Source organism: Mytilus trossulus, chromosome 3 (assembly GCF_036588685.1).
Source record: "Mytilus trossulus isolate FHL-02 chromosome 3, PNRI_Mtr1.1.1.hap1, whole genome shotgun sequence".
Taxonomy (NCBI): Eukaryota; Metazoa; Mollusca; class Bivalvia; order Mytilida; family Mytilidae; genus Mytilus; species Mytilus trossulus.
This window is the reverse complement of record NC_086375.1, coordinates 43,871,711-43,884,496: the sequence shown is the minus strand read 5'-3', so window position 1 is coordinate 43,884,496 and position 12,786 is coordinate 43,871,711. Positions and strand designations below refer to the sequence as shown.

At 30.9% G+C, this 12,786-nt stretch overlaps 1 protein-coding gene across 1 annotated transcript; it reads left to right on the top strand.

Annotated features, from left to right (window-relative positions):
• The first annotated feature begins 1,983 nt into the window (after positions 1 to 1,983).
• On the top strand, positions 1,984 to 4,884 carry LOC134709453 (cholecystokinin receptor type A-like). Its single transcript, XM_063569611.1, has 2 exons — positions 1,984 to 2,183; positions 2,990 to 4,884. The coding sequence occupies exon 2, from the start codon at positions 2,998 to 3,000 to the stop codon at positions 4,096 to 4,098; it is 1,101 nt and encodes a 366-aa protein (XP_063425681.1). The 5' UTR covers positions 1,984 to 2,183; positions 2,990 to 2,997; the 3' UTR covers positions 4,099 to 4,884.
• Positions 4,885 to 12,786: the final 7,902 nt, after the last annotated feature.

Sequence of the window (12,786 nt, the reverse complement as noted above, 5' to 3'; positions counted from 1 at the left end):
TGAAGTAAAAGGTTCATGTGACCCAAACCGCTTTTCTCATACATACTAATAGTGTGTGCGTTGATATTGTAATATAATTTGATACATAAAATTCGAATTTTCCTGAACAGTCATTCAAAAATTCTATCATGTTGGTCTTAACTGAAACAACAAATTATTGGAGGATGGTCATCATTTAAAAAGGTCCGAGTAAGGCAAGTCAAAGTTTGAAGCATGCCTTTTTTACATTAATACATTACATGTTATATTTGTTAAGTTTATTTTTTTTACATACAACGTATACTGAACGACTTTAGAAACGCAACACTCATTTTGTTGATTTTTTTTACCAAATCTTTTTTGATTCTTTTACAACTACTTTTCATGCTTATCATGCTTCTTTCTCCTTACAAAAAATCAAAATCTGATTTACCTGTGGTTATTGAACATACCGAATTTTGAAGTCTTAAAGCGAAATTTTGGTCCCATGAAAGATTGTTTCAGTTTTTTTGCTTTGTGAAACAGTTCTTTCAACCCTTTGCCTTACTTACTTTTTTTTAAATGTTGCATCTCCATTTTGCCAAGTCTGAGAAAAAAAAACCAAACAAAGACTGAATTATCCCTTAAGAATACTGCAAACATGAAAACATAAATGTGCTGCAACCATACCGTATGACTTCAGAAACTCGTTCTGCTGTCCTTCCGACAACGATACAAGTAGACAAGATTTGTTGCTGGTTATCATTGAACAGATCAACGTGTAGTGACAATGAAACACATCAACAGAATTTGATTATGCAACCTCATTTGTCAATCATTTTTACGGCCGCAACGTCAACTGCTAACCAAATTACCGAGTGCCATTGAGTACAGATTCATGCCATAAATGTTTCCAATGAACTGAATTGCCAAAGAATTGACGGAAGGAAAACATGTAAAGCCCTCAAGTTCCAACTGCATAATTGCCAAAAACAATTAATGGGTTGAACAAATGCAAAATCAGAAGGTGTAAAACAGAACCCAAAAAATGTCAGACAGAATTTGTTGACCTTTCTGACAATCATTTTGGCGTTAGTAACAAGCAGTCATCTCTTTTGACGTTGACATATTCATTCAAAAATTACACAAAAATAATCTAGTGTTGCGTTTCTAAATTCGTTCGGGATATAATAAAGCAATTTCGGTCCGTGTAACACTGATTATCAATTAAGAAGAAAAAAAAATCAAATTCCTTTTCTTGCTCATCACAAGTGAGCATAGTGTCGACTCACCTGTACCTCCAATTCAAACCAATTTTAAAGAAATGTGTACAGTGTATTAATACATAGCAAAGTACAGTCATATTGAGGCGTATAATCCATGCAATGAGTAGGGAAGTGTTAAAAAACTCTCAAAATAACATTCCAGTGGTGACTTAATGCAAAACACAACTTCGTTTATCAAACTTGCCCTCATTTTTAAGTTGCAGACTAAAATCTGTCCTTCATATAAAAAAGAAGTTGTGATATGATTGCCAATGAGACAACTGTCCACAAGAATGACACCGACATAAACAACTATAGGTCACCGTACGGCCTTCAACAATGAGCAAACCACAAACCGCATAGTCAGCTATAAAAGGCCCCGATAATACATTGTAAAACAATTCAAACGAGAAAGCTAAAGATCTTATCTATATAAACAAATGAACGAAAAACAAATATGTAACACATAAACAAACGACAACCACTGAATTACAGGCTCCTGACTTCATGCCAATCGATCAACTTTCAAATCTAATGTTATTCTGATATCATGTGCATAGCTATATTTAACACTGACCGTTAATAAAACCCAATTATTTATGATTATTAATATCCGGACAATTTGATAAGAGCGACATATCATTGTAATTTCCTTTTCGTAAGACCATTGTTCCATTCAAAATTAAATGTTATATAAGTGGGACGTTTAAAGCAACAATGTAAGGACGGATATATTAGCTAAATCTTCTTTCCGCAATTTTGCCTGTTTTCAGTATCCGAACTATAAAATGTTAAGAATCAAATACTAAGAGAGATTTGTAGACATATTTATCCGAAATAATAAATATATTACTTAATAAGTTGGTTTGGTGCGTACAATTGGATTTAAAACACAAAGACTATTTTATGTGATTTTTAGAGACAGAAATTCACTAGTTGAGAAAGTCTTCAATCTTACAGGTAAATATTTAATGCATTTGATATTCAAAGGAGTATGCTAAAAGTTCAGTCAATTTATTTCTAAAAGGGTGGTAAAGAGGGCTCTGAACATGCAAATACTTGAAATAAAAATCTTGAAAACGTTGCATCAAAAGAAAAATTGAAAGAAAAAAAGACCGGATCTATAAAATAAAATCGTAAATATTATGGAAAAAAAGTAATTATATAGGTTATCGTTGGTCACATCAACGAGATATATTTTTTTCTTTCGTCGTACCTGTGTGTAATGAAATGAGGGAAATTAAGAGTACCGACACAAAAACGGATAATCTGTAAGAGGGAACACGAAGCACGCCACGTCGAACCAGACAAGAGAAAACGAGACCTTAATATCAAAACATAAAAATTCTTGAGAAAAAGACCGAAAACGTTTCACAAAAATAACCCTTTACCACCCTCTTCTAAGATGCGTTCTGATTAAGGTTGAATTTCTGTCGTTCATTGCAATAATCTTTCCATACAATCATTTTCTTTGAAACTTTTATCTAAGATATTTGTGTCTTAACAGCTAAGAATGCTTTAGTTTAGATTATATGATAATAATATTCAGATAAAAGTGATAGTATGGAAAAATCATTGCATAATACACTCCACAATTTCGTTTAAATGAGAGAAAACAATAAGAAAAATGCAAACCTTTAAGTTTATCCTGCAGAAAATGAAAACCAATTTTATTCAGGCCTTTTAATTAGTAATACCAGCTGACATCTAATTTATTATTTTTATTTTTATTATTTATTCTTATTGTTAATTTTGCTTCTATTCAGGAGACGACATGAACTTATCACAGGAACAAAAACTTCAGCAATGGAACGAAGAACAAGTTCAAATTTATATCGGCAACGACGTACTTTTAATAATTTATATATTCCTTGGATTAATTGGCAACACATTAGTGATAATTGTGTACAAGTATAAAATGAAACAGAACGTTGACGATCGGTATTTTATTCCATGGCTTGCATTGTTAGATCTTTTGGCTTGCACGTTTAGATGTTCATTTGAGTTTGCAAGAAAAATGAAACCATTTAACTTTCGTGGGTCAATGTTGTGTAAACTATGTTGGATTCCAATTAATATAACTGCCTTCTCGTCAATGATTCTCTTGTTTGTAATAGCTTTACATAGATATTTAAAGGTATGTCGACCTTTCGGAAAACAGATGCATTTGAATATGAAAAGAGTGGCATTAGGGTTGACGTTCGGTATTTCTGTCATTCCGTCTATTGCATTAACCTTTTACAATGACGAAGTAAAAATTTACAACTTAGAGCTCAATGTAACCGGGTTTGTTTGTGAAATTGATATTAATGGTATAGATGCTGGTTTCGTCGTTTTTATCGTTTTTGCAACTGTCTTTATCCTTATAATCACGAGCGGATTGTTATTGCTGAATATTTTGATTGGTCGAAAAATTTACAAGCAGATTCATTTTAGAATGAAAATGACCAGGACTGATCAGTCAGCGGTTACCAAAGCAAAAGATAGAACAGATCAGTTACCTATAGTTTCTAGCCACCTCAAAGAAGACACATTAAAAACTATTGAGCAGCGAAGGGAAATGAAAAAAGAAAACATTTCACACACATTTTCGTACATGTTTATGATGGTAGCCATTGCATTTTTCCTATCATACATTCCACAGTTTATAATTCTTTTTATGTCGCTTGGAAGCGGTAACTTTTGGATAGATAAAAGTAAAGCTGAGCTTTCACTTTTGGCGATTATTCGCGAAATGAATGTTTTGAATAATATCGTTAACCCAGTTATCTATGGATATTATGACAAAACGTTTAGGGAGAAATGCATTCACTTGCTAGGATGTAATAGCTGTTGTTTGTGTCCAACACATTCGGTTGTTCCCGAAACACGATAGGATTGAACATTCAAGTAACTTTTGTATGCGCTTAAAGTCCAACTTGCTTTATGCATACATGATTTGAACATAGTATAATAAGTTTAGTAAAAAAATGAAAAATAGAGCAAATAATTATTGTATTTTTTTCTATACCAACATGTATCGTTAAAGTGATTGCTTACCTATATCTATATTTCAATATGTGTAAGAGCAGTCCGACGAGTTTATTAGTTTAGGCATGTATCTCATATTGATTTCATCTATAGAAGTCAATATTCTGTAAGTATTTCAGCTCTCGAAACAATGGATTATTTACCATCGCTGGTTTGTTAATTTTGTTTAAAGATTCCCTTACTGTCATCATATGACTATAAATAGTCGTCATCTTTTGATACCATAGTTATTGCACCCACTCGAATCATCTTAAAACATATTTTCAACCATCGGGGGTATCCGAACCTTTATTTTCATAGAAATTGACAAGAAGGAATCGAAAGCAACCCTAACCTTGTGGCAATTATGAAATATAAGACGTAGCTTGACACCGAATTAATGATTGATTTTTGTTTTTTATATTTATCAACTTGTTTAAAGGGGTCAATTAATTTTAACAATATACAACTTCATAAACGATGTTGATGTAAACGCCTCCTGTATCACTTGATATAACGATGAAATTCTACTCACTCTGCATTTTATTTCATCTATTGCGCTATCTGTCATATCATATTATACTGCATAATTTATGATGTCTGTTCTTTATTTTGTGTTTCTGTTAATAACAATTGCTTGGTAATGTCACCTTTGGGAACTTGACATTAATGATAAATACTTGATATGATTTGATTTCTTACAGATTTGTACAAAATGAAATATATCATATTTGTTGTAATTAATCATTGTTACAAACCCTTATGTGCAAAGCTTACAAGAAAATCAATTTATCCTAGAGATTGCCAGGAAAAAAACATTAACATGAACAACAGTAAACAAAAAGCCGAAACAAACACCAAAATAGAAAAGACAAATTAGGCAAGGAATGAAGCGATGTCTAGTTTTTTCTTTGCAAGTTTTTCTTTTTGACTTTTTCATGTTTTGATCCAAAAATTAAGGAAACATAGTATGTTATTCAGCAGTAGGACTGAATAATATGTTAAAAAATCAATATCTTTAATTTTAGTCCTCGAGTGACTGTTGCATTCGAAATTCCTTATTGGAAAAAAATGATATTTACTACAATAGGCATAGTAGGATATAAAAGGGGGGGATTTAGCTTGATTTTTCATAAGATGAAGACATAATCTTTCAATCAGTTGAACTGCGGTTTAGAGCTTACATGTCAGTATCTGCTAGTAGTACTTTGTTAATTTGTGTATCATTGTCATTTCGTAAGTTTCTTTTGTTACATGCTCTGGCATGAATTCGGACTTCCTTAATCCTGAGTTTTACTGTGCGTATTTCTATGCTTTTTTTTCTTCTACGTTGAATAGATATATAGGGGAGGGTTGATATCTCACAAAACATATTAAACCCTGCCATAGTTTTGAGCCTATCCCAAGTAAGGAGTCTTTAGCCTTCCTTAGTCTTGTACATCTATGTCTTTTTACTTTATTTGATATAGGAAGATGTGGTATGAGTGCCAAAGAGACAACACTTCATCCAAATAACAATTTATAAAAGTAAACCATCATAGGTCAAAGTACGGCATTCAACACGAGCCTTGGCTCACATCGACCAACAAGCTATAAAGGGCTCTAAAATTACTTTTGTAAAACCATTCAAACGGGAAAACTAACGGTCTTATCTCTAAAAAAAAACTAGAAACGAGGAACACGTATAAATTACATAAACAAACGACATTTACTGTACATCAGATTTCTGACTTAGGAAATGTGCAAACATTTGCAGCGGGATTAAACGTTTTAGTTGAACCAAAACTTCTCTCTTTTCTGACACAATAGTACCACTTCACAACATAGAAAAACACACGATAAAATATAAATTTAGTTCATTTATATATTTTGAAGTTAAATGTGATGTCAATGTTTACTGAAAATTTTGTTTAGAGTCAACTGAACTCCGCATGTAGAACTTTCCCATTGTGTAGAAGATAAATTGTTGGTCCTCAGCTGTTTTCTACTCTTTTGTTAGATTGTTTTCTCTTTGACACATTCCCCAGTTCTATTCTCAATTCTATGTTTAGTACAAATTCAAGTAGAAATACATACTACACTAATACCAAAATAGACTCTTTTTTGTTTCTATATTTGAATTATTGGATAAGTTATTTTATAGTCTGTATCTTTGACATATCCCACAAACATCATTCTCAATTTTATATTGTTGGAACTCACAAAAAGAAAAAAAAAAACACACTGAAACATTATTTTCTGTTCAAACTGACTTTAAATCGAGCTTTCAAGTTTACGGTAAAGTGATTCAACATGAGGTTCTTATGCAATTCTCAGATGTAATATATAATCAAAAGACCATCCATCACCACAATAAGCTTTGCAAGTTATGCATAATCAGTCTGAAAAATTCCCAACTGCATGAATGGCATTATTGTAGAAAAGCTTGCAAACAAATAAGGGCAACGTTTGTAAACATCTGTTCAAAAGTCATAATTCGACTGAAAGAACACAAATCCGGGTGACAAGCTAATACCGAGGGAAACACATCATCTATAAGAGGAAAAAAACGACACGTCAGAAACACTGAAGTGCAAAAAAAAAAACAAAAAACAAAAAACCTCAATTATACAACATACATAGAAACGAACTATAAGATAACAATTACCATACTGAACATTTTAAGAAAAAAAGGTAAAACCGTGGCCAAAATTTGAAATTTAATGAAACCAATTATAATATATTTTTTTTTTAATTTTCTTCACAATTCCCTATGTTTAATGTACAATTAAAATAAGTTGCGATTAAGAAAACAATCAATATAGCCCATTTGACAAAAAGTCCTTGTTTGTTAAATTGAAAAAAGATGTTTTACACGTTGACTTTGGTTTTTTTTTATTACCCTAATGTATCACCAGCCCAGTAGTCAGGATTTCTGTGTTAACATGAATTATCATTAAATGGATAACCTAAGCGGTATTTTACCAAGTTTTAGAAGTCATAGTCTCTAATCTCAAATGCTCTACAACTTCATACTTTATTTTCCCTTTTTAACTTTGTTGATTCGAGCGTCACTGATTAAACTTTTGTAGACAAAACGCGTTTCTGGTGCTAATACAAAATTTCAATTCTGGTATCTATGATGGTTTATTTGTATGATTAACTTCTATGAATAATCGGAGATGTGGTGTCTACACATATAAAATCTGATGATATAGAAGACAGTTTGATCAAGTAAAAAAAAGTCAAAACTAAACACCTTTGTGTGTAGCATACTGAATTTCAGAACATACCACTTGCCAGATATATTTTTGGGGGTTGACGACTTTTTATGTCGAATATAATATTTTCAAGAAAGGGTGTATTAATTGTTAGCGCCTTATCAATACAAGTGATATTAGCTCTGGATGATCATTATATCATCATGATGTGGACACGTGGTTCGGCTTTACATAACCAAATGAACCAAGGACCGACATTTCCACTACATTTTTATTACAACGAATTTCTTATTAGGTTTATGTTATGACATTTGTCCCTGGATGATTAAAAATTCCTTGTCAGGCTGATATTGCAGAATATGACACCGTAGTAATGAGCCAAAAAATCGTTCTGTTTGACGGTAGTTAAAAAAAACTGCGATAATCCACGAGTGTATCACCAACCTAGTAGTCAGCACTTCGGTTTTGACATATATACCAATTATATGGTCATTTTAATAAATTTACTGTGTACATACGTATGCATTATTCGAAATACTAAGGATTTCCTTATCCCAAGCAAATATAACCTGGGCCGTATTCGGCACAACTTTTTTTGGAATTTTGGATCAGCAGTGCTCTTAAACTGTGTACGTTATTGGCATTCTAACTATTTTAATCTGAGCGTCACTGATGAGTCTATGTAGACGAAATTAACCTGGTATCTTTGATAACTACTTATATTGTAGGATTCATACCAAGCACAGTTTACAATTGTTACCGTTAATTTTATTACAACAAAGTAAAATCGTACACTTAAGCCAACTATTTTCAATTTCAACCAAAATAGTCTCCAATTCTTCTTGAAATGTATGAACTATTTGCTGCTGGACCTCAAACAATAACTCTATTTTTTTCTAAAAAAAATATGTTAAAAAAATATGTTATTTTGCTACAACCTTTAATACTAGAATAACGAAATACGATTTGTTATCGGCATGAAAAGAAAAATACAATACGAAGAATTCAATTTTAAATATAAATAAAATAATGGACAATGACTTTGAAAAAAATTACACCATTCAAGGACCTTTTGTTTTCCACATATTAATACTACGAATAATTAACAAGTTCATGGTCGAATCCTATACCGATACCAACAGTATATATGCCACCTATTAACTACCGGTACGTTCCGCCTCTGCTAGGCGCACCATCAATCGATGTATATGAGATTGGCAATCTACAAAGGTCATAATCACACCTGAACTCAGTCATTCTGCAAGGGTTATAATTACACTGAAAAAAGTCATTATTCAAGGATTGACACTACTTATATCAATCTTTGTTACACATAGTTTATACGGTATTAGTGTTATTTTCAAATTTTGTATTTTGCAATTCATAATTTTACTATAATATAACAAAATTATGAATTGCCAAAGACAAAATTTTAAAATAATATTAGTAAGAAAACCAGGACGGGTTCAAACAGAAAGAATTTAAAGGCAGAGAAAACAGCTCACCTTATCAGATGACAATATGAATACATAACATCCAGTATAAGAACAAGCGTAGTTAGGTTAACTCAGTCACGAACTCGCGATATCGCAGTTGTGTTCTAGTCCATGTATGTCCTATACAAGTTTTGTGTACAATGAGTAAATTGCCATTTAGAGATAAATATTCAGTTTTGTCATTTTTCATGATAGGGTCATCGTATACAATATTTCTCTTCAAAATGGACAAAACTATATCGTCTCATCGATCAATTTATCAAAACAAAAGTAAAAACACTTTATACATTCAATTTTTCTTCTTAGCTTTTTTGGGTTCAGCAATTTTAAGTACTAATATTACAATTTTCGTAATCTCAGATGCCTATTATCATTTTTTTAAATTTCATAATCCTCAGATTTAACTTTCACATATTTTTGCAGAGTTTTAGGGAATATGTAATGACCATAGGATTGACTCTTGTAAATATGGATATGTGTTCATTTTTGTTGAGTATCTCGTAGTAAGTTCCCATTTCAGAATAAGCCAACAATTCTTTGTAGAGTTTTTTAAATATGTCTTTCCCATAGGGTTGACTCATGTATATGTTACAGTAAATAGGTGAAATGTAATTACTAAAATTTTGAAATTACATGTATTTCCCAATGTACTTAGTAAATACAAGTAATTCCTGAAACGGCCTAGTTATAACAAATAATTACTAATTTTAAAATGATTCTTTACACCTTTTTACTAACTTTTATAACAATGTTGTAATATGGTCAGCTGATCAAAAGTTATGCATGTTATGGTAATACTAACTATTGTAGATCAGTGATTATTCTTAAAAAGTGTTCAGCCTAAAATGTACCTTTTTGTTATAGGAGGATTAGCGAGGCATAAACAAAATAAAATTTGATTTTGTTTTGTTGTTAAGCTGAGACACATGGTTGATGAATTGTTTACTTGCAAGTTGATAATTGAACATCATTGCATACATTTTCATTAGACTCTCAATTCAACCCCTAGCTAGAGAAAGGTTATCAATGTATTCAGATTTAAAATTGCAAGGGTTTTGCGGAAATCAGTATGTCACCTACAGTACTTTTGCTATTGGTCGCAGGCTCAACAAAAATAATGAAAAAAAAAATTCCACTAGATACTATCTTTTGACAAGTACTGTAAGAAACTTCTGTCCAAATTTGGTTAAAATCCAGGATGGTTTGTGAAGTCTAGATAAATGTTTAAAAAAAACTTGGAACACAGAGTAAATGGAAAAAAAACAAAGTCCATTTATCAGGAATATACGAAGAACAATTTTTTTTTACAAACTTTACTTCTGGATATTTTCTTTTGATTATAAACAAGCTTCTGTCCAAGTTTGTTAGAAATCCAGGATATTTTAAGAAAGATATTTAAATTTAAAAAACTTTAACCACAGTGGAAATGTTATGTTAACTGGCATGAAAACTAAGTCTATTTATCAGGAAAATACGGGAAAACTTTATTTTGTTTTTATAAAATTTACTTCTTGAAAATTATCTTATGATCATTCACAAGCTTCTGTTGTAGTTTAGTAGAAATCCATGATAATGTATGAAAGTTACAAAATTAAAGAACTTTAACAATATTTGTGTACTCTGCTGATGACAGAATGGTTTGCTATGTCTCGCTTTTGCGACAAAAGTCGCAGGCTCTACAAAAAGAAACAGAATGACAACATTGAAAGTAAAACAAAAAGGATGTACCATTTAGCTGACTTATTCAATCCACAAAAAAAGATTCTTTAACAGGTAAAAACGATGATAAAACTTTGTTGTAGGTATATAAGCTTAAGTTTGGAGGTCTTGAAAAACTCATAAAAAGAGAAACACAGAAATATGAAATGTGACTCTTAACACCATCAAATTGTATAAGTTTGTTAGTGGTGAATGTCAGCTTCATCGCAACAATCTGACAAAAGAGTCGTAAATGGACCTATTTTGCAAAAGGGATGTAATTTATTTCATTGGGCAAGTCTATATGCGAAGTATACCTGTTGGGATTTTAATTTTAAGAAATTATGAGATTTTAAGAATTATCAAGATTATTTAATAAAAATTTGTCATAATCGAATGTTAATCATCAAAAATAGCTGACGAAATTGCCTTTAAACTACTCACAAATGTATTTCTCAATTTTGGATGGATATCATTTGTCTTGCATGCTGGACTGGTTGTTAGAGAGATTCTAAACTTTTAAAACAACCAATTTCCAGTTTCAATTCACAAACACTAAAGAGTAGAAACTTTTGATGTGCCTTTTATTCCTTAATCCTTCTTTAAGTAAGCACTGACATACCTAGCCTTTTACCTTGTTATTTGGTATCTTGAATAATATCTTTAACTTTAAAACAAAAATATCAAGTTAGTAAATATCTGTTAAAATGACAAAAAATATCAGTGAATACTAATAATCATTGAAACAACTAGTACATACATGTAATTAAATAGGCTAGTATTTACAGGTATTTACTGAAATGTTTAGGAAATACTTGTAATTCCTATTTTCACCTATTTACTGTAACATATATATATATATATAAATGTTACCTGAACTTCTCTTTGCTGCTAACAGTAAACCGATTATGAAAAAGTTTGTCTATTTGGCTGAGTACAATGTATAAATACATATCAAAGAACGCTTTTATTGGGACGAATAATACGATGCAATGAGAAGGAAAGTGGTAAAGAACCCTCCAAATAACCTTCTAGGGATGACTAATTGCAAGACAAAACTTCCGTTTAAATCAAGCATGACATCATTTTCAATTGAAGTTCATTCCCATCGACCAATTTTCAGATCAAATGTTTTTTTGTCAAATTCTGATATTATGTGCTTAGTTATATTTGGCATTGGACGTTTAGTAACTTAATACTTTTTATCATTAATATGCGGACAATTAAAAAAAAAAAGCGATAGATAATTATAGTTTTCTTTGCGTAAATTCATTGTTTTATTCAAGATTAAATGGTATAAGTGAAATATTTGAAGCAACTATATAAGGATATTCGATCTAAAAGCTTCAAAACGCATTTTTTGCCTCTTTTCGGTATTTCAATGATAAAATGTCATGAATTAAATAAAAGATATATGACTTACATTTTTGGTTTGTGTCTGCTACGTACAATTGGATTTAAATCTTAAAAGAAGACGACTTTAGGGGATTTTAGGGATACAAAAATTAAAAATCAAGATATTCTTCAACCTTACAGGTAAATATTTGATCAATTTGATATTTAGACCTTTATGTCAAAATTTTAGTCAATTCATTTGTAAGATATATTAGAATGTATGTTTGATTTGTGTCGTCCATTGAAAAATCAATCCCATACTATTATTTCCTCCGAGACGTTTTTTTCTAGGATATGTATGTCGTAACAGCTAAAACATCCATTAAGTTTATATAATATATATGATATTAATATTCAGATGAAAGAGATGTTTTCGTTTGAAAATTTCATTATATAATACAATTCACGTTTTCATTTAAATTAAAAAGAAAATAAAAAAGAAAAATGCTGATCATTCAGTATATCTTGCAAAAAAAGAAAATCAATTAGACAAGCTGTATAAGTAATTATAAAATCGGATATCTTCTCATTGTTAATTTTGCTTCTATTCAGGACACGACATGGACTTATCACAGGAACTAAAACTTCAGCAATGGAACGATGAACAAGTTCAAATTTATATCGGCAACGACGTACTTCTAATAGTTTATATTTTACTTGGATTATTTGGCAACACTTTAGTTATGATTGTCTACAAGTATAAAATGAAACAGAACGTTGACGATCGGTATTTCATTCCATGGCTTGCATTGTTAGATCTTTTGG

Excerpts from the sequence above, each read along its gene's own strand:
- LOC134709453 (XM_063569611.1), top strand. The coding sequence starts at position 2,998 with ATGAACTTATCACAGGAACAAAAACTTCAGCAATGGAACGAAGAACAA.